This window comes from Hoplias malabaricus, chromosome X2 (genome assembly GCF_029633855.1).
Source record: "Hoplias malabaricus isolate fHopMal1 chromosome X2, fHopMal1.hap1, whole genome shotgun sequence".
Lineage (NCBI taxonomy): Eukaryota > Metazoa > Chordata > Actinopteri > Characiformes > Erythrinidae > Hoplias > Hoplias malabaricus.
The window spans coordinates 52,650,189-52,673,704 of record NC_089819.1 but is presented as its reverse complement, the minus strand read 5'-3'; the positions used below and the strand labels follow the sequence as shown (position 1 = coordinate 52,673,704).

Genomic DNA, 23,516 nt, shown 5'->3' with positions numbered 1-23,516 from the left:
AGGAAACCCACACAGACACAGGGAGAACACACCACACTCCTCACAGACAGTCACCCGGAGGAAACCCATGCAAACACAGGGAGAACACACCACACTCCTCACAGACAGTCACCCGGAGCGTGAGTTAAACCCACAACCTCCAGGTCCCTGGAGCTGCGTGACTGTGACACCTACCTGCTGCAACACAAAGCCATTTTATTTAATATCCAAAAACCACCAGTAAATTTTATGTTTAACACAGATAATTGATAAAAGGATATAACACATTTGATGTGTCGCAACATAATCATAAAATGTTTATGCCTCAAAGACTTATCTTTCTATAATCTTTAACTTTATCTAATATATCTTTAGATATCTGATTCCCATCACTACCACTGTGAGAAAAGAACAAATTTTACATGGTTTACATGTTAATGACTAGATAATGAAGTCTTTCTGAGCGATCACTACAGTCCCCTTTAAAATATAAGATTAAAACACAAAGGTTAATAGTGATTTAAAAGAATGGAAAGCTGCCATGGTTGGAAATGGCTGGAAATTGGTGCAGATCCAAGCTCTTGGATCAGATGGATAACAAACCCTATCAGCAAGTGCATCCAGCTGCTCCAACAGCTGCGAATAAAAAGCACAAAGGGACTCCAGCAAGGGGTTATGTTACACTTTATTGTTTTTTGGGATTTTTTATTTATTTATTTATTTATTTCGCCATAACGACATCGTAGGCTGCATGCAGACAGGTAATTTATCTTTGTGATTTTTTTTGTTGGCTTTCTCGTTTCACCTTTTATTACATGTTCAAAAGCACTCTTACTCTGTGGTAAGGCTTTTGGTCACAGTGTGAATGTATTTTCCTCAAGGCCAGAACCTGACACAAACGTGGAGGGGGAGGGTTGGGAGTGTTAAGAGTCAGTGGGTTTCTACATGGGCACAATACTAAACAAGGTTTGCATTTTATGTACAGACATTCTAATACTGCTGCAAGGTAATGGACACACTATTAACAACACATTTACAGCTACAAATGAATTTCAGTCGAAAACGCACGAAAATGGACGTGGCGAACGTCAAAAATAAACTCTCAGATCTCATACGACATACACCTTTGAGAGAAAAATCATTTACAGTATGTTACTCATTTAGATTATGGGATTATTATGGTGTGTGTAGTTGTGTTTTACATATGGCGGATTACAAAATGTTCAGACGCTCCCATGTTAAAAAACCGTAGTGTTAAAATGGTCGGCTTGATTTAATGCCCACTACATGAAGAAGACCCCAGTCTTCAGATGGTAAACTAGAATACAAAAAAAAAACATTCCTTACAGATGCTTGGTATGTACATCGGTTTAAAACCCATCATTCTTCCCACTTCAGGTGGATATTATAAGGTCATGGGTAACACTTCACTGTAGGTCTTTGTCCATGATCCAGACATAAACCTGCATCATCGTCTACAAAGGCAAATCTCAACACGTCAATACTTGCTGAGTTAAGTGTGACCATGAAGAGCTGGTTAAAATAAGCTCTTATAGATCTTTCTGTAGGTTTATGTCAGTTGTTATGAAAGGCTTATAGGTGGGTATCATGTAGCATTATGACGTTTTGTGGCCTACATTGCAGTGCTTCTGAGTTTTGGAGGGGGAATATTCTGAAAGAAGGACGGAGCTTGTTTTCGTATCATATATGGCTGTGAAGTTAGTAGCAATCACTGTCTAACAATGTCATCCTTTATTTGCTTATTGAGATGGGTTATTGAAGATGCGGGTCAGGCCTCCTGCTGGGTATTGAATGTAGGAGGCCTATTCTCTGTTGAATTCAAGTAAAAGCTTCCAAGTCTACTTCCTGCTAAGCTGAAGACTGAAAAGCATGAGACATTCATCTCTGTAAGAATACTGAACCTCCCACTGCTGCTGCTACACTATTTGAAGTACTAAGAGTATATACAGATGGTAAAAGTATAGCCCTCGATATGTTCAGTGATGTAGATCAACATTCACTGTGGGGGAAAGCTGAAGTTGTCCTAACTTCCAAAAAAGAAAAAAAAAAGAAAAAGAAGTTGTTGCAACTTTAACGCGACGTGCTACTGAAACTCAACTCTTTGAATAGTGGGAGCCACAGTGTTGACTTTACGGATCGTATCAGGCCACAAGCAAAAAGTCAAGGGGCCTAAGGTAATAAAATGTGATTTTGAAAGCGTGTTCCTTCTTACTGTATGAATTTATGTGACAGTAACAGATTTACGAAACCGAGCTGCTACTCTCTATTCTCTCAAGGCCTGGATGGGTTTATCAGTGGGACATAACGTTTTACACAACTCCTCAGTGATGAAGCTCCTACATTCAGACTGCATTTTAAAGTACTACACTATGAGCAAATTTCCCATAACGCTCTGCAGCCCCTCCCCCAACTTTACCACCAGGGATTGGCTGGCATTCTCGCCCCAGAAGTAGCATGAAGGCTCTATTGCTGACACTTCCTTCTTGCCAGCATTTGACATACTGTTGCAGCAATGTATGGGCATCCAAACTCAGGCTCGCTTGCCTAGACTGAGAGTTTTTTTTTTTTTCCCTTTTCCACAGAGGTTCTGTGTGCAGCCGCAGCAGGGGGTGGGCTCTCTGCACTCTCCCTCTGTCAAAGTAAATTATCCCTTGATCTGGAAAATCTCCAATATTGCTGGCAGTAAAAAGCTTTGGTGGAAAAAAATAGGTGTTGGATTTGGCATTCAGCTTCAAAAACCAACAAATTACTAAAGTATAGGTGCACGGTAGTTTACTCAACTTCAGCGTAGCAGTCTCCTGAGAGTAATTACTGTAAAATTTGTATTCAGTTCAGACAGCCACACTGTTAAAAGAGTTGGAGATTCATTAGAGATTGTGTTGCTATTCTTTTTTTCTTTTTTTTTCCCAAGTGGAACAACTTTTCTTCCCTGTTCTGATACAGCCTCCAGTCTTGCTATTTTTGGGCATTACATGGGTGGACTTCTCACCCTGGCTTTTCATTTCCTATCTTGTGACAGAATGAGTAAATATATACAGCACAAACTTTCCAACAGAATCCAACACACACAGGAGCAAGACACACACACATACACACACACACACACACGCCCACATTATCATCAATACAAAATAAATACAACAATGAGGGAAGCTGAAATAAATATACAGGAGCTCCCCTTTCTTATTTGCATATAGGAAAGAAATTATGAATTGGCTCGACCTTTCAACTTTCGACCGAATCCCCAACAAGGTGTGTACAGACGGCGCAAACAAAACCCACAGGCTCATCAGAAAACGAGTGTAAAACAATGTTTTAAAAACCAAGAGTGACGGGTTAATATCTGTGAAGCAAAAGAAGAGCGAGGAGGATTCTGGCGAATGACGAAAGACAGATATCCTTAGACACAGACGCCCCTTCCAGAAGTCTTTAGTAATCACTGGCCCTTCACCAGTCACAGAGATTTGTTTAAGTCATATATACATTGGAGTCTCCTGTCCAGTTAGGAGCCTAAACATGGCCGCTGGCATTGTCTTCATATGGATCTGTTTAGAAGAGAGGGATAAAAAAAGAGTTTAATATCAATATAGACACATTATCACACTGAATGAAATTCTGATACCTACTGTCTATTGTGATATAATATTTTAGCCATATAACCCACCCCTAGTGGTCAGACAAAACACTCTAAGACTATGTTCCGGAATTGTCTGCAGTGCTTCTAGCGTCCTGAGGTCTTACCTCTCCCACAGAGTTGGACAGTGCCTGGACAATCTTTTCATGAGCTGTGGCTACCACGCTTTGGCCGTTGATTTCGATGATGCGATGGCCGACTCGGACGCCTCCTCGCTCGGCTATTCCTCCACGCATCAGACTGCAGATCTGTACAGAACCATAAACACACGAGGATTTCAGCACTGTCGATATGTGGATGGGTTGGGTGTTTTTCAGCCAACAGTCCGTAGTCTGGTCTTGAATAACATTTGGGAAAAAGGGTTGGGACCGATTATCTAGAATTACAACAAAAATGCCTTCAAATCGATGGGTTGTAATATAAAATATTTCAGTTTCTTTGAAGGCATGAGTGTTATGCAAAACATCCAGTCCAAATTTTACACACACAGCAGTGTGTTTCCTCATTGTCACACCTAACCCTACATTCACACTAGCAGGGGACAAGTTGCTTACGTCCCCCCAAGTTTGTCTCTTGTAGGTGTGCTGTCGGGGGGTGGTGAGGTGGGGGGATGTGTGTTCAGAGAACAGAAGCTAGCCGAACTTCGGACCCTGTGTCTACGGTTGGTTCAATCTCAACTTGATTTGTCACTCTGTCGCCGTGTCGCTTGTTGCTGAATCGCGGCTACAAATCACATTCTTTCATAGGAAATGACTGGACACTTGTCGCTTTGTCGACTGCTGGTGTGAACACATGATAAGGGCTTCTACACAGGGACAACAACATCAGAAGTAGGTTTAATGTTCATTACGCCATGATTATTTATGGTTTAATGATTAGCCATTGTAAGGGGTTTTCATTGAGATAACATTTAGATTTAACCCAGTGAATGCTTCACATCAAGCGTTATAAGCTAATCCTGAAAATGCAGGAAGGAGATGTGGAGTAGTCATGGTGAATATATATATATATTCACCCAAGTCTTTGAATGTTTTAAAACTGTGGGTATTGCCATCCATTATGTTTTAATACAACATTTTTTTTACCCTAAATATAATGAAACATGTCATTTTTTCAACCTGTATTCATCATTTGATCCTAAATTTAATGGGAACTTCATGGGAGCCGCTAAGCCAATACTTAGTCAATTCAACTCCCAGATTTATGAAGTGGCAAAGCAGAGGCTGATGGAAATACATGCTGAACAATGCATTAAAATCGTTCTGGACTTTTTGCGTATGTGTTTTGTGGAGGTTTTATGCTCCTGCTACTCACAATGCCATTCTGAACGCTAAAGCCCAGCTGGTATTTTAGGTCAGGCCTCTTGATGAGGACTGTGGTCACAGGGGGGCAGCTCACAATGTTCAGCTTCACCTGCACCTGGTTCTTCAGGCCCTGAGGCATCAGAGTGTAAGAGAGAGAGGGAGGGAGAGAGAGAGAGAGAGAGAGAGAGAGAGAGGGAGAGGGATGGAGAGAGAGAGAGAGAGAGAGAGAGAGAGAGAGAGGGATGGAGAGGGAGAGAGAGAGAGAGCGAGGGAGAGGGATGGAGAGAGAGAGAGAGAGAAGGAGGGAGAGGGAGAGAGGGAGGGAGAGAAATAGAGAGGGAGAGAGGGAGGGAGAGAGAGGGAGAGGGACAGAGCAAGCATAGATTGGTATCACACCTACACAGAAGTGTGTCACTGCATTTTTTAAATACACTGCTTTATACACACTCCGTTTGCCCTCACATTAAATTGCCATCGGTTTATTTCACACCATTAGTTCAGTGGAAAATCAAATGCACACACAATTATCCAGTGTGTAGCTGATAAACTGAGGTTGCATTATGCTGAATACACTGAACTGGTATAAACGGATAGAAGTATTTTATTTTTGTGTCAGAAACCACACAAACAAATCTGTTAGAGATTACTTTATTTAACATGGTTTTAAAGCCTATATAAGATGACTGAGAGCTGCAGTTTGATGATACGAAGCAAGGCACTGTGTGTTTGTGACATGAGCCCTATAGCTCAAGTACAAATTAATAAAGCCAGCTGAGGTCAAAAATGTTCAACAACACTTAACAACAAGTGAAGAGAGACTGTGCAGGCCATGGGAGATGTTCAACTCCACTTTCATGTTCATCAAACCAATCTTTCACCAGTCTCGCTGTGTGTATTGGTGCGTTGTCGTCCTGATACACGGCACCGCCTTCAGGACACAATGTTTGAACCATTGGATGCACATGGTCTTATTGGTGCAGAAGATTGGCCACCAGGCTGCTCCAATTTAGCCATGAAACCTCCCACACTACAATGACAGGTGTTTCACTTTCATTGTCCAACCACTGTATCTACATATAGGGTTTATATATATATATATACTCCTAAAATGTATAATTTCCATACACAAAATATTAAGGTGAACCTCTAGAGCATCTGCACATGAGCTTAATGTCTCCAAAAGACATCAGGTTTTCCCTGAGGACCACTACTGACCTTAATAATTCCCTGACACGTGGCAAGGGGCAGTCCCACCAGGCTGGTGTTGTTGATGGACATGATCTGGTCACCGATGCTAAGCTTCCCAGAGCGAGCGGCTGGACCTCCATTCATCATATTGGCCAGAATCACTGTGGGTAGAATAGAGCCCCAACCGGACTCTACTATGACCACACCAAGTATCTCCCCCTTCTGTTTCTCCAGATGTAGCTGTGACAGACATGAGACAAAGGCAGAAAGAGAGAGAGAAACCCATGTGACGCCATGCAGCATAAAGCAGGATTCCTATACGTTGTGTATTTACCAAAGTCCGTAGCCCTAGTGGGGACTCAAGCACTGATCTGTGTCGCAGTGAAACTGCATTTTCTGGAGTGATGTAGCTCCTTCCAGTAATTTTGGGATCACCCAAAACTGCCATTACTAATACTCTTTGGTGGAATGATGTGACATCAAAACTGCATTATTAACAAACAATACTCTCTTAAATGTAGATATATCTTTAGGTTGTGTGCTACACTATGGCAGCTTTTCTACACTTTTGCCAGCTTTTCCAACTTGGCAACTTTCGCTACTCAACAACACAACTCTGGACAGAACATGGATCAATTGGAGGAGCCAATAAAGCAAACAAAGCATTGGATTGAACTGAACTGAAGTGAATTGGGAGTGAGAGGCAGAGACAGAATATTCAGAGAAAGATACACACACACACACAGAGAGAGAGAGAGACCAGAGAGAAAGATACACACAGAGAAAGATACACACAGAGAAAGATACACACAGAGAGATAGAGAGAGAGAAGAGAGAGAGAGAGAGAGAGAGAGAGAGAGAGAGAAGAGAGAGCGAGAGAGAGAGAGAGAGAGAGAGAGAGAGAGAGAGAGAAAGATACACACAGAGAGATAGAGAGAGAGAGAAGAGAGAGAGAGAGAGAAGAGAGAGAGAGAGAGAGACAGAGAGAGAGAGAGAGACAGAGAGAAAGATACACAGAGAGATAGAGAGAGAGAGGAGAGAGAGAGAGAGAGAGAGAGAGAGAGAGAGAGAGAGAAGAGAGAGTGAGAGAGAGAGAGAGAGAAGAGAGAGAGAGAGAGAGAGAGAGAGAGAGAGAGAGAGAAGAGAGAGTGAGAGAGAGAGAGAGAAAAGAGAGAGAGAGAGAGAAGAGAGAGAGAGAGAGAGAGATAGAGAGAGAGAGAAAGAGAGAGAAGAGAGAGAGAGAGAGAGAGAGAGAGAGAGAAGAGAGAGAGAGCGAGAGAGAGAGAGAGAGAGAGAAGAGAGAGACTGCATGAAAGAGAAACACTGTGAATGTGCAGAGCTTCACTGAGTAAGACTGGAACAGAGGCAGTGAAAAAATAAATGAGTAATAAATGCTGAAAGTGCTGATTCCCACTAAGAGGATGCACTGAAGAGGGACAAAGAGAGGCAATTAAAAAAACGCAATCGACTTCACTACGTTACGCCAAGAACAGGACACAGCAGCTGAACAGCTTTCAGAGTCCTGCACACACAGCCTTGAGAGATCTGCCACCTCAGACAACAACTCTGCAGCTGACTCAGACTAAACACACACCCAGCTTCTGATTTAACCACTACTTCAGTCCACATCAAAAACACCGCAGGAGACAGTGTCCAGGACAAAGGATTAATCTTTAAATACAACCAAAATTGTTCTGGAAGCAACAATGAAGGGCAACTGATATGAGATTAAAATGAGAACTCTATTGAAGTCCCCGAACAAGTTTATGCTCCAAAGAATTGGTTCCTCATGTGGGGGTGACCCTTTTTAATATTTTGTATGTATGTATGCATCTAGCAATCTATCCACTCATTTATCTATCCATCTATACAGCTATTACTCAAGCAAATGCCACCAATGCAACCTTAAAAAAAGCATGTGAGTGCGTTTTCTGTGCTTTACAACCATTGTCCTCTCCATTACTGTAATTCCAGAGAGGCCCTGAAGGAGCTATATTCAGCTCTAAGGCCGTAAGGTAAAGGCAGCGAAGAGGAACAACATCCAGTCACTGACCTCTTTGCAGTTTTCCGAGTTGGAGAAGTGGATGAGGTCGTCGTTGTACATTTCCTGCGTGTTGATGATGTCGCTGTACTCCTTCTGGCTCAGGTCCTCAGGGTTGATGCCATTGGCTCGGAGGAATTCTTGGTAGGCCACGCTGAAGGCCTGGCCGATAGATTGGGCGATGAGCTGGGCCTGGACAGAGAAAGTAGAAGACATGAGAAACAAAAGACTGCATTTGAGCCCAACATGGGACAATAAGAGGCAATTAAGGAAGGCAATTGTCTCCACTACATTACCCAGAACAACAGCACACAGCAGAGCACTGGAATTATAAAGAAGTTGAATAGCACTGGGAGTGTTGTGCTGCATGCTGAGACCGAGAGATCTGCAACAGCAAGGTAATGACCAGCTCTCTGCAGCTGACTCAGGGCAAACACTCTCAAGCTTCAGATATTAGTTTCACTGCTTCATTGGGTTCTAATGTCCTTGCTATCTGCACCTGGAATAAACCATTATTCAACACACACTCGTTGGTAGGACACTGCAACTCTGATATCATAGCTCAGGACACGGTATAATGTTTAAAGTGACATTTTGACCAAAATGGAAAGTGTAATCATCCTGCATCTTAACATCTGACCTTCAATACCTTATGATTACTCTAAAGTGCTGCCAAATGGACTTGTCCAGTGAAATACTAGAAAATAAATTCCTTCTGAGGACACGTCTTGAAGGTGGTAAAAACTACAGCTGTTTTAGATGGCATTGTGAACCACGCAACCAGCAAAAAACAGGCAACGTTAACAATTAACAGTATGGTGATGCTATAGGTAGTGTCAATCCTGGGTTCAATCCTTGGGTCACTATGTGTTCTCCTCATGTCTGCATGGGTTTACTCCAGGTGCTTCCTGGTGTCTTCCCACAATCCAAAAACACACGCGGACAGGTGGAATGTGTGATGCCCTGTGATGCACTGCTGCCCTGTCCTGGGTGCGTTCCTGCATTGATTCCACGCAGGCTCCAACTTACTAAGCAGTTACAGAAAATGAATGAATGAATGAAAACTAGATGAATTGTGATTTGATCTAGTGTCCTTTTATCGTTTAAAATGTTCTACATTTTTTCACACTTTCACTTATCCACAACTCACCCCTCATCCAAAAACTCACCACACATTATTTGTCAGAGCCAAATCTGAATCAGATACCCATAATGCACTTCAAGTGCTACAGATGACATTGTGTCACATCTCGTTTGAGTTGAGTTTAATGACGCTACTCAGGCCTTGCTCTGCTCTGTGCCAGTTTCATTGATTCCTACATTTGAGAACACACTCGCCTTGTACTCTCACTTAGATAAAAGGCCAGCTATCTTCTCTGAAGACAGAGCAACACAAAGGTTCACTGAAAGGTTTAAAATGCAGTAAAACATACTCTGGAAGGCTGAAAAGATTGCTTTAAAAAAAAGAGGATCAATAGGAAAGCAGTCCTCTTTTCATTGGAAACACCTGCCATACTCTCCAGAGGTGGCCAGAGGAGTGTTAACAAATTCCAGTGAAAGCAGAGTAACACTGGAGAAAATAAATCTGAAACACACACAAGAGCAGCAGTGCACAAATACTTAAGTAACCATTCATTCATTATCTGTAACCGCTTATCCAGTTCAGGGTCGCGGTGGGTCCAGAGCCTACCTGGAATCATTGGGCGCAAGGCGAGAATACACCCTGGAGGGGGCGCCAGTCCTTCACAGGGCAACACACACACACACACACATTCACTTACACACTCACACATACGGACACTTTTGAGTCGCCAATCCACCTACCAACGTGTGTTTTGGGACTGTGGGAGGAAACCGGAGCACCCGGAGGAAACCCACACAGACACAGGGAGAACACACCACACTCCTCACAGACAGTCACCCAGAGGAAACCCACGCAGACACAGGGAGAACACACCAACTCCTCACAGACAGTCACCCGGAGGAAACCCATGCAGACACAGGGAGAACACACCACACTCCTCACAGACAGTCACCCGGAGGAAACCCACGCAGACACAGAGAGAACACACCACACTCCTCACAGATACTCACCCGGAGCGGGAATCAAACCCACAACCTCCAGGTCCCTGGAGCTGTGTGACTGCGACACCTACCTGCTGCGCCACCTTAAGTAACCAATAGAACAGCATTTATAAGCAAAAGAACTGAATTCTCCTAAACTCTACTGTTGTCTTTTTGTCTAAAACGAAACACTAAATCTGAAAATCAGAGAAGTAACCAACTTCCATAGTTCAAATGCTTAAATGCTCTCACAACTACACTTTCAACAGAAGCATTTAGAGTTGAAAAATAGCCCTGAAACTGGTTACTACCCACTTTTGCTGCTTAGCTTTTGTTCACAAAACAATGTCTCAGGCTTCAGGCAGCGTTTTCATAATTGCTTCCTGTAATACCTTTCTTTGAGGAGCTTTTAGAGCCATTAAACTCTTCAGACGTCTGGTTCTTATCACCACCACTGTGAATAATTCTCACTCTACAGATTTCTCCAGAATGGGGCACTTAATATTAAACCACTATGAAAACCTCTGTTTACATCTTAGTTAGTCTACATTTTGAGGAAAAGTGGAGTCAGAAGAGAATCCCATGGGGTCTGGACCCTGCTACAGACTGAGTCAGCCTCTGCAGGATAAAGGCAAAGCAACCGGCCCGCTATTGATCCCAGTGCTGTGCTGTGGTGCAGAAGTCGGGGTTCAAAGTGCTATAAAAGAACATTTTGAGGGTGGATGTGGTGGAGCGGCATCTAAATGATGCATCTAATCCCTCTCACTCTCAAACAATAAGTTTCTTTCTTCCTGTCCCTCGCTCTGGTTCGTACAGACAGCTTAATTATCCAGCCTCAGTGAGTAACAGCTGCACTGCAGAGGACGAGGGTAAGAAGAAACTGCATCATTACAAACTGAAGACATTTACCAAGACTGCACCCACTTCAGACTGAGTGTAAAAAAGCACCACTGTGCACACTGTAAAAATGATATAACGCATTACACAACTGCCCTTTAGATATAAAATATTCCAGTTAGTCATTTCTACAATATAATGCATATCTCTATCATCAGCTACACAGGGAATAACACACAATGTGTGTCTTGTAATTATGAATAGAAATAATGTTATTAAATAAAAGTTAATATGATTCAACAACAACAATAACACTAAGAGATAATATTAAAGACGATGTAATCTAAATCTCTAAGACAAATAATGTCCTTTTTGTCTCTTCTGTTATATTAGCCCTGTTATATTAGTGCACATTCTATAATATATATATTGGATTTTTCTATATAGTGCAGTGGGCAGTCACCATAACACACACACACACACACACACACACACACATAGACACAACACCCCAACCCCCACAACCACTCTCACCCCAACACACACACACACACACACATAGAGAGACAAAACCCCAACCCCCAAAACCACTCTCACCACAACACACACACACACACACACACATAGAGACAACACCCCAACCCCCAAAACCACTCTCACCACAACACACACACACACACACACACACATAGAGACAACACCCCAACCCCCACAACCACTCTCACCCCAACACACACACACACACACACACACACACACATAGAGACAACACCCCAACCCCCAAAACAACTCTCACCCCAACACACACACACACACAGAGAGAGACAACACTCCAACCCTCAAAACCACTCTTACCCCAACACATACACACATATAGAGACAACACCCCAACCCCCACAAGGCACTTTCACCCCAACACACACACATATAGAGACAACACCCCAACCCCCACAAGCACTCTCACCCCAACACACACACACACACACAACACCCAAACCCTCAAAACCACTCTCACCCCAACACACACACACACGCACACACACACACACACACATACACAGACAACACCCCAACCCTCAAAACCACTCTCACCCCAACACACACACACACACACACACACATACACAGACAACACCCCAACCCTCAAAACCACTCTCACCCCAACACACACACACACACACACATAGAGAGACAACACCCCAATCCCCAAAACCACTCTCACCCCAACACACACACACACATAAAGAGACAAAACCCCAACCCCCCAAAACCACTGTCACCCCAACACACACACACACACACACACACACACACATAGAGACAACAAACCAACCCCCACAACCACTCTCACCCCAACACACACACACACATAGAGACAACAACCCAACCCCCAAAACCACTCTCACCCCAACACACACACACACACACACACACACACACACATAGAGACAACAACCCAACCCCCACAACCACTCTCACCCCAACACACACACACACACACATAAAGAGACAACACCCCAACCCCAAAAACCACTCTCACCCCAACCCCCAAAACCACTCTCACCCCAACGCGCACACGCACACGCGCACACACGCACACACACACACACACAACAACAACCCAACCCCCACAACCACTCTCACCCCAACACACACACACACACACAACAACCCAACCCCCACAACCACTCTCACCCCAACACACACACACACACAAACACACACACACACACACACACCAACCCAACCCAACCCCCACAACCACTCTCACCCCAACACACACACACACACACACACACACACACACAAATGTCCTGGCCTTCACATACATCCTCTGACTCAAAGACGTGGCAGATCATCTTGTACTGTTTCTTGGCCTCGGGGGCTCCGGGGGTGGTCTCGATGCAGTCCTGCGAGGCTGAGCGGGGCATGCGCCGGCGCGCCATCAACACTACAATGTTTCCAATGTCAGCGATGTACGAGATGGTGCGCAGCGCATTGTCCATCATCGTCTCCTGCAGAAAAATGACAAGAAAATCAACACTAACCCTTCTTTTCTGACAGACACACATTTTTCACTCATCACCTTTTACCAAAGCATTATTTCTCCACGACTGAGCAACATTTATTTCAAGGAGAATAATCCACCTCCTCCAAATTCAAATTGCATTGTATCACACGGTGAAGAATCCTAATTAGATGATTAACACAAGGTGTGTGAAAGCACACGGGGCCTAATGAAGGATCTGAAGGTGGTGATCCTACTGCATTGATTTTGCAAGAACTGATTACAATCAGTATTCAATAAGCTCAGTATGATTCAAATAATATTCTCAGTGTGATTCTCAGGGAATAGAGACACTTTACACACAAAACCTACAACCAACACTACATTTCACGACTGAGTTAAATATGCAGGGTGTGAGTTAAAGGGGATGTATGAGCAGAAATGGAAAATATTATACAAACCATGTTCTCATTAGTGTATAATCACCTGTGTTTTCACTAGCTTTGGACGAGCCCTTCATATCTAAATACGGAGTGGGTCCTCTTTCAACAGAGGCGAACAAAACAAACACTGACTCTTGAGAGTGCCTTTTACATTTTTACATTTAAGCAGCAGCTTGGGACGGGAGGCGTGAGGGAGGGGTATTCAATTAACTGCACTCTGCAAACTTACCACTAGACGCAGATAAATCTAAGACAGCTTTAATAGATTATCTGTTAAAACCATATATAATTACTATATTTTAGATAATTCTGAACTATAATTATGAATCCGAGGTCGTCTCTGAGAGATTTACTGTAAAACGGCATACATTACATGATTATGTCTACTGGCCCCGTCCCCAGGCTTGTGTTAACCTGATTAACGGAGTGTATGTGGGTTGTGGAAGAACACGCCTGAGCAGTGTATTTTTTTCACACCTTACACACACTCGGCAGATACATCATTAGCCGCTTGGAGCAATTAATGATCCAATTTGTGTGTGCATGTGGGGCACATGCATCCTTTAACCTTTCACAGGCTGAGAGAGCACAGCAGAGATCCATAGATTTCCATTCAAATCACACACTGGGCAGGAGGCCAATAATGGTGCATCAACAGTGTAATCAGTCCCCTGTTCTTCACTCTGCCCCGGTGACGAAGCCGAGGAGCTTTTAAATTAAAGGGGCGGCAGGACATGGCCTGGATTTACTAATGGCTCCTGACTTTATCTCCACACCTATGGCATCTCCGAATGATCTTAGACCTTTGTAAAACACCCTTTCGCAGCAACTTCATAGAGACAGAGTGAGAGAGAGGGAGAGATAAAGAGAGCAAATGAGAGAAAGAGAAATAAAGAGAGGGAATGAGAGAGAGTAAGAGAGAGAGTGTTAGATAGACAGAGAGACACTGCATTGCAGTACATACACAGTGTCCATGCCAGTCTTCCCACACACTGCTGTTGTTCAGTTACACACACACACACATACACACACACACAAATATAAATATATATATACACTCTCTCTCTCTCTCTCAAATGCGTGCACACACACAAAAACACACAGATTTTCTGCTTATTATCAGCTCTCTGGATGTAATGCACAAGAGTAAACCCAGCATGAGAGTATGCCATATGCTTCTAATAACACTGCCAGCGGAGGTTAAAACCCTGACAGCCATCACTTTCTAGATCACAAACAGAAAACTGATACACGGTTCCTCTGAAAAGACCACCCTCTGTAACTTAATTTCCAGTTAAAACCAGTGGTATATACAAAATGTATTCATTGGTCAGGGGATATTTCTGAGGGCATTAGATGGAAGATTACCCCCTTGTGTAAGGGAGCGCAGAGGAGAAGGATGTGAAGTAGAATGACTTTCTAAAACCGCAGTTTGTAAACGATTAGGAGATCAGAAAACATCCTTAACCATGTCACAGCTGGTGGACCCAATCAGCACTTAACGGTTTCATCTTTGAGAGACAGGAACCTCTTGGCTCAGATCTGGGAACAAAAAAAAGACTGTCCATCCTTCCACTGTGAGAAAACAACTTAGTGTTATGGGTTTGAAAGAATGTGGAGCTATACATGAAGGATTTAATAAAGGAAAACAAACAGATCCAAAAGATTAAACCTGCGTATCTTTCTGTTAAACTGTAAACCCTACACAAAGTGCAGGTTCATACTGAATTGCAATCACTCCACCACTCGACTTCTTTACACGGGCACTAGAACTCCTGACCGAAAGAGTCCATTGGTACGCATTCCACATCATTTACATCATCTATAATTCATGCTCTCATTCCCGCAGCCGTCTGTGTTAGATAGCACAGAGATAATTCTGGATTGCGCTGTGATTACATCAATATGTGAGACGTTTGTTAAAAGGCTGCAGCAGCATTCAACTATAGACAAGCGAGCGTAAGGACGAAGGATTAACGCTCAGCGCTAATCTCCCTGTAGATCACGACCGATGTGGATTACGATGACATGATTTCCCCTTTGTTTCAGAGTCCTCTGAGGTCAGGTAAACACATGACATCATCAAGTGTGAAAGGAAATATATAACAATACCATATCATCATCATTTAATTCATATATATATATTTGCCAGTGAGAGATGAGAGAAAACAGAAAGCGAGAGAGAGAGAGAGAGAGAGAGAGAGAGAGAGAGAGAGAGAGAGAGAAAGAGAGAGAGAAAGAGGAAGGGAGGGAGAGTGACTGTTTATGTTTTTCTAAATAAATTCAGTGGATTTTCTCTGATGGTGTTTTTTGAAGCTGTGGTAATTAATTGCTGTGGCTGGTGTCCAGCGTGTCTGGCGTTTAAATGACTTCATTTGTCTCCTGTTTTAACAGCTCGCACGCTCTTACGACTTTGTTCAGTGATTAATTTATATAAACACTGTCATTTCCCCCTGCGTCTGCATACCTGTGTGTCCGCATTGAGGACTTTGATCCGCTGGGTGGAGATGAAGAGGTCAACCTCGGTCAGAGTCTGCGTGTCCCCATCTGGACTCTAAAGAGAAACATATAGAAAACGTATATGAGACACATGAGCGCCCCCTGGAGGCTCACAGTAGCCACTAACGTCCCTTTATTATTTTCTCACAAAGGCCCATGAGGGGCCCAAGATAATCGGCACTGTGCTCCTTGACCTCTACCGAAAGCGCTTTAAATGTATCTATAAATCAGGGGCTAATGCAAGCTGGGTCTCAGGGGGCAGCAGGGGGGCTGGACATATGCTCAGTCAGTAAACAATGGTATTCATAGCTCAAACAGTAAAGGACACACTTCAGAGAGCATCTATATAATAAATGAAACAGCAACAACTACACACTGCAGATTCATACAGGATGCAAAATATTCTACAGATGTATTCAGCACTGAAATCACTCTGTAATTAGTGCTGTCAAACTTTGTAACTACAAACAAACCTGTAGTTAGGCCTGTCACAATAATGACATCATTGACTTAGCATACAATTCTCAATCATTTTTGCTGACCTTATTATCGCCCATTGTGTTTCCTGGTGTGTTTCTTATATATAATTTTGAATGTCTCCAATATTTTAACCACTCGCTCTGTTCTCTGATTTTCTCTGGACTCTGGTTATTACATTAATTTGTACATTTTTACATTATTTTATTCCAAGCGCAGTATCTAAATATTCTACAGTTCATATCTCTTTAAATGATTGTAATTGCATTATTATTTACATTATCATTAATTACCAGTTGCATAAAATGGTCTTAAATGACAAATAATATCATTTATCGCAATTATTTCTGTCCACCACTGTAGTATACCTACAGTGACAGGCCTAACTGTCAGATCTGCACACAGACGTACACACTGAACCGCGACCCTGAACTGGAAAGTGGTTACAGCCAATGAATGAATGAATGAAAATACCGAGGCTGATGCTATGTGAATAATGCTAACTGTTGACTATTTTTGACTGTTGACTGTATTTGTCTTTACTGTCATTACCATTAACACGATCAACTGAAGCATGTCTTTAAATGAACATAAGGGATGAGTGGAAAAAAATGGGATAAATAAATGAATAAACGAAAAAACGAATAAACAAAACAGCCATCTGTGCGGTGAAGCAGCCAAGCGGGAAAACAAGCACCACGAGAGATGAGCGACAGGTGACTGAGAGAAAGAGAGAGAGAGAGAGACACTGGTGCTGTATCATGTCATCAACTGCCCACTGCCGATGACATCACTCAGACATGACATGTTTTTTGTTCCCTCTTCCCTGCTGACCTTGCTGAACTAACTGTAAATGACCACATTCATCAGCACAACAAGCCATTGTTTGTATGTTAGTCGCAATATAATGATTTACAGCAAAGGCCTTTTAACATAAGCCAGTGGCTTTATTTGTTTTCTGGCACAGGATGAACGTCCTTGCCAAGCATTGTCTGTAAACTTTGGTCAGATGTATTTAAAGGGGCCATATCACAGTAAACACATGTACGTTTACAAATTTAAAATGTAAGTTTAGTTGTCTTCCAAAGAGGTTCAGTCTAAATGCCCTTTAAAGAGCGAACCACCCCAAATCATCTGATAATAACACTATTTTCTAGTCTTTCTGATTCACAGCGGTCAGACAGAGAAAGATGGAGCACAGATGAAGGGAGAGCAGTGAGAGGGAGGAGGGCGGAGAAGACGGAGGAGGGGATGTGGAGCGCGTTTCTCTTGTTTGATGGTTTGTGTCTTTTAATAAAGCATCTGTCATTTTACACACCGCCTTTTTCTTGATTTTGGCTGCCTTCTGAACTCTCTGCGAGGCGTTGGGGGCAGGACAGGGGTCATCACACACAGGAGCGCAGCAGGAGGTTAAAGAAAACAAGCAAACAAACAAATAATCACGTTACAAGAAACAGGAAAAGAACAGAGAAAGAGCCAAACATCAGGTCTGCCATCACCGATCCACAAAGAGGCGTGATCGCACAGCTGTGTTCTGTCCAAGCTTGAACCAAACAGCAATTACAGGATGATCATCATAATTGCTCTTTTGCTCCCATTCAGACACACAGTTATTGACACGACATGCAAATCTACGTTTAATTGTCATAATAAAACAAGAGGGAAAGGAACCAATGTTGAATGTGTTGTACATTCAGCTTTCAGTTGGAAATAATAAGGGTTCCACATGCTGACCACGCATCTGACTCAAAAACATCTCACACACTGCAAGACGAACACCTCACATACACACAGGCCACTTTAATGGAAACCTTTGCTTTATAAGGCTTGTGTGTGGTCCTCTGTAACTTCATTCATTCATCAGCACATATCCAATTCAAGGTGTCACCCAGAACACACCCTGGAGGGGGCAACACACATTCACTCACACCTATGGACCCTTTTTTAGCAGCTAATCCACCTACAAACATGTGTTTTTGGACCTTACGTTTAAATATTTCCGTGAATTCTGCTGATCACTGCGGGATAAACTTTTTGCCGCTGTGATTTTAGTGGGGCCCAACAACCATTAACTGGTGCACAGACTCCAGTATATTGGGTCTAATGACACCCCAGGAATCTAATAATGTGGCCATTTTGTACAAGTACAAGAGGAATGTTTCTAATAAAGTGAACTAGGATTGAAAGTACAAGATGGAGTTTCTAATAAAGTGACCAGTGAGTGTAAGTCTTGTGCAGTGTTTCTAATAAAGTGATTGGAAGTAAGTGTGGAGAGTCTAATAAAGTGGCCAGTGAGTGTAAATAAAAGGAAAGAGTTTTTAATAAAAGCTTGAGGTATCAGGTTCTACAATCAGTGAGAGCTGAAACAAGTCCCGAGAAAAAAAAAAAGACATCAGCAGCAACCACCTCTTGCTCTGTGAGTGCCGGCACTCGTGTTCATGTTCGGCATCAGGCCGCTGTAATCGGTCGCACAGGAAAGATCTGATTCACAGATAATTCTCACGGCTCAAGAAGACAAGACTTTACAATTGAGGAAATAGAACACTCTCAGATCTCCTCAGCTGAGGAAATAGCATACACACACACACACACACACGTTTGTATGCCCGTCTTTATTGGGTAATGCCATGGTCTGTGTGTAAAAGTAGCTGCCTCTCTGGGTACTTTGCGAACACGGAGCATAAATCCTCTGCCTTCTCCGCCTGATCAGGTCTGTGAGACTCTTTCAGACCATGGGGACTAACAGCAGTGCAGCCAGGGCAACATAACTTGGGTTTTAAGCTGTACACAGGTTTGCAGGTCAATAATAAGCTCATTTTTAGAAAAAGAAAAGGGCAGGGGTTTAAGTTCTGTGACCCCTTCTCTGTCAGCCCACTCCAGTCATGCCTTTTCATCCGGCCCCTGTGGTCCCAGCCCTGCGGCCCTGACTCCCTGGTCTTACTTCTGATCTTGAGCATTTATTTTTCAATAAAAGAAATTGCAGTTTATGGAGGATATAATATAATTATTTTTTCTCATGGAGGAAGACACGTGTCCCCATTGTCCTAACACTGTATATTTTCTCATTCCTACTGTCATATTTATCTACTATATATTAAAATACAAAGAATACAATATACAGAGAACTCAAGAACCAACTACACACACTCACTCACTTCTCCTTCACAATGCTGTTATTCATGCAGTAGCCTGCGTTTGCATCTCTGCCTCAGGATACACACTTAGTAAAGACATCACGTGTCAAAACCATTCAGCGATTTCTCCCTCTTTCTCTGACCCTTCTTTTACTCCTTTTTCTTCCTCTCTCTCTTTTTATCTTTCTCTAAACCTCTGTCTTTTCCTCTCTTCTCCTCCTCCCTTCTTCCCCTCTCTCCTCTGTATCTCTCCCTTCCTTTCTTTCACAGCATTTTCACTCTCCATGGTTTTCTTTCTCCTACTCCCTTCCTCGAAACTCTCTGGCTCTTCCCTTCTCCTTTCTAATATGGTGCTCTCTCTCTCTCTCTCCTCTATCTCTCTCTCTCTCTCTCTCTCTCTCTCTCTCTCTCTCTCTCTCGTCCTGTCCACTGCACTGACCTGCAGTTGGCTGCTGGATAAACACATCTCCCTCTGCTCTGTTTTTTAAGATCAGTGTCAAAAAGCAAAACAGCCCCTAGCTCCACAACTCACAGATTCGTTCAGAAGTCTGCCTTCACCTACAGCACATGGTAAAACCTCTCGAGAGGGAGTGAGAGGGAGAGAGGGAGAGAGAGATGGACAAGGAAGAGATAATAAGAGATGGACAAGCGTGAGATAAAAGAGATGAGAAAGAGTGGGCAATGAGTGTTGAATAAATACTGCATCACCGTTGGCTGAAGAGATCCACCTCAATGAAACATGAAGATTTAGCCCACGCAGCTCAATCAGATGAAGAACAGGAATGGGCCTTGTCTCATTTTGTTTGGGAGAAACACAACAGAAACAGCTGGAGTGTGTGTGGGGGGTGGGAGGGTGTGCTGAAGAGTGGTCACTTTACTGAAGAACAGCACACACTGACCTCGATCCTCCTACACTCATAAAAACAGTACGTCTCCTTCGGAGAGAAAGAGAGAGAGAGAGAGAGAGAGAGAGAGAGAGAGAGAGAGAGAGAGACAGAGAGAGAGAGAGAGAGTGGGAGAATGAGACTGTGTGTGTGTGTGTGTGTGTGTGTGTGTGTGAGAGAGAGAGAGAGAGAGAGAGAGAGAGAGAGAGAGAAAGAGAGAAAGAGAGAGAAAGAGAGAGAGAGCTGTTGCCATGGTTTCATATTGGTTTCATAATGGCTGTTAATGGCAGTGGGTAAGAAGGAGGCCAGATTTGCAGATTCAAGTCCATCGTTACTGAGGTTAAAGTCCAATTTAAAATGTCACACTGGACACACACTACTTTATAACGTAGATCTACACTGTGTCCAAAAGTATCCAGACACTTCCTCTAATGGGTTCAGCTCATTAGATGATTTTATTGAAATCAGATACTTTCACTTTTACAGTGGGACACTCATGTCACCGTGCCCAGTGTCAGTATGAGCTAGAAGGGCATGCATCGCCAGAACGGCTGTGGAGTTGTCGAACCACGTTCTTTGGAGTGATGGAGATACATTTAATACCTTTGGGATGAGTTGTAGTAGCGTCTTTGGTCTGGAAGTAACAATCTAACATGAGCACCTGATCTCACTGATGCTTCCATGGCTGAATTCCATCAGATCCTTACAGCATCTAGTCTAAAGATTTTCCAGATGAGCAGAAACTGTTACAGCTACAATAAAAGGAGCCAAAGTCCCATTAATAACTTTTGTTTCACAAGAAGTATAGGATAAGTGTCTACAAACCAAATGGACCACACAAAGACATAAATACTCACAAGTGTCTGAGTGTGTAAGTAAATCCACATAATAATTGTTGTGCTGACACACACACACAGTTTCTATTCCTCTTCAGGCTGTTTCTAAAAGTGGACCCTGTCCAGAACAACAGGCAGCACACTTGGATGACAAGATAGGATTACAGTGAAGACCTGGAACATGAACAGTGGCGTTTCTGCTGGAGCTCTACTTTCGAGTGAGGGTTGGGGATGGTATTTAAGGCTGAAGAGGTCTCAAGACTTCAGGATCTTAAACAGAGCTGATAAAGATCACAAAGACCAACTACTGCAGGGCTCTCTCTGGCATTTCAATGACTCTCACACATTCCTCACAGCTGAGAAGCAAGAGAGAACACATTATATTTGCTTCTTCTTTAACGTTAGGGAATACTCGAGTGGTTCCCACCTAATCTCCATCTGCCATGACCGAGGGGGACTCTACAAAGCAAGGTTATCTCAGATTGCCAGATAATATAAGCTAGTTAAGGATCGATTAATAGGAAAGTCTCTTTGACTTTGGATGAGGTTGATATTGGGCTTAAGTGAATGGCCAATTACCATTACACTGTGCTTTTTTTGTGGGTAGTTACTAAGACAAAAAGAAGAAACATAACTGTCTGGTGACTGTCTGTGAGGAGTGTGGTGTGTTCTCCCTGTGTCTGTGTGGGTTTCCTCCGGGTGACTGTCTGTGAGGAGTGTGGTGTGTTCTCCCTGTGTCTGCGTGGGTTTCCTCCGGGTGACTGTCTGTGAGGAGTTGGTGTGTTCTCCCTGTGTCTGTGTGGGTTTCCTCCAGGTGACTGTCTGTGAGGAGTGTGGTGTGTTCTCCCTGTGTCTGCGTGGGTTTCCTCCGGGTGACTGTCTGTGAGGAGTTGGTGTGTTCTCCCTGTGTCCGTGTGGGTTTCCTCCGAGTGACTGTCTGTGAGGAGTGTGGTGTGTTCTCCCTGTGTCCGCGTGGGTTTCCTCCGGGTGCTCCGGTTTCCTCCAGGTGCTCCGGTTTCCTCCCACAGTCCAAAAACACACGTTGGTAGGTGGATTGGCGACTTAAAAGTGTCTGTAGGTGTGAGTGTGTGAGTGTGTGTGTGTTGCCCTGTTAAGGACTGGCGCCCCCTCCAGGGTGTATTCCCGCCTTGCGCCCAATGATTTCAGGACCCACCGCAACCCTGAAGTGGATAAGTGGTTACAGATAATGAATGAATGAATGAATAATACGTATTTACTTAATAAAATGCATTTAGCCGATGTAGATTAAGCTCTAAATCTTACGCTTTCTCGAATCTCTAAAAAAAATTAAACTCATCATTCAGTAGAAGAATTTGTGGCAATTTGTTATCATTTATTACAGAATACATTGTGGTTGTGATTGTATATGTAAATGACCTCTTTCTTTGCATTTGACAATAAGGGGCTGTCATTATTGGTGTAAAATCTGTAATGTTTTTCCAGATAAAAATAAAACCATACATTGTTGATATCAGTCAAGTTGTAATATTCATGAAGTATTCAGAGATTAACTCATGGAATTCAGCAGCTGCCCATTAGCTTATGATCAAAGGGCTTTGAGCTCAAAGACACTTAAATATTGTTGTCAGTTGAGTGTACAGATCTGATGCAGTAGATTGAGATCTGTATTCCTTTAAGTTGTAGAAGTGAAGACACGAGCAGCCATCAGCATTCACAGCCTCTTCTCTCATTTGTAAAAGAGGCTCTTTTCTGCCGACTGACGCAGCGTGCACCTGACATTAACTATTCATCACTCTGACAACGATTTCAATTCCAGCGTTTTAATTCAGCGCCCTGGAACGCCTCTGCCTCCAAACCGCTGTTTTCAGCACTGAATTGAATCCACTGAGCGTGATCAAAGGCAGCCTTACATTCTTCAAGACACAGCACTCGCAGGATTCCTTTTGTGTACAAGAGCAGCTCTTCGTTACGAAACAAACGTGGTCTTTCGAGGCGAATGGGGCAGAACCAGAGCTGTATTTATGCAGCATGGGCCCCTGCCACGCCCATCTATGGATTTGACATCGAGGAAGCATTGACTCTGCAGAATTCTTCCATTCTTTTGTCTTTGTCCCTGCATTAATGACACCTGCCTGTGCATGTTCTGCTTCGCATCGTCCAGGGGGAAGGTTTGCTTATTCAAAGG

General features: G+C 43.2%; 1 protein-coding gene across 3 annotated transcripts in view; it reads right to left on the bottom strand.

Annotated features, from left to right (window-relative positions):
* Positions 1-656: 656 nt before the first annotated feature.
* LOC136677141 (amyloid-beta A4 precursor protein-binding family A member 2-like) overlaps positions 657-23,516 on the bottom strand; it is a 120,028-nt gene continuing 97,168 nt past the window's right edge. For 2 of the 3 annotated variants that reach the window (XM_066654568.1, XM_066654570.1), the window contains 8 exons: positions 17,814-17,849; positions 15,987-16,073; positions 12,898-13,083; positions 8,180-8,359; positions 6,154-6,366; positions 4,949-5,068; positions 3,742-3,882; positions 657-3,545 (listed from right to left, as the gene is read on the bottom strand). In XM_066654568.1, the coding sequence (XP_066510665.1) occupies positions 3,474-3,545; positions 3,742-3,882; positions 4,949-5,068; positions 6,154-6,366; positions 8,180-8,359; positions 12,898-13,083; positions 15,987-16,073; positions 17,814-17,849 (1,035 nt within the window). In that variant the 3' untranslated portion in view covers positions 657-3,473. The remainder of the gene's footprint in view (positions 3,546-3,741; positions 3,883-4,948; positions 5,069-6,153; positions 6,367-8,179; positions 8,360-12,897; positions 13,084-15,986; positions 16,074-17,813; positions 17,850-23,516) is intronic. The other variant, XM_066654569.1, reaches the window with a different exon arrangement.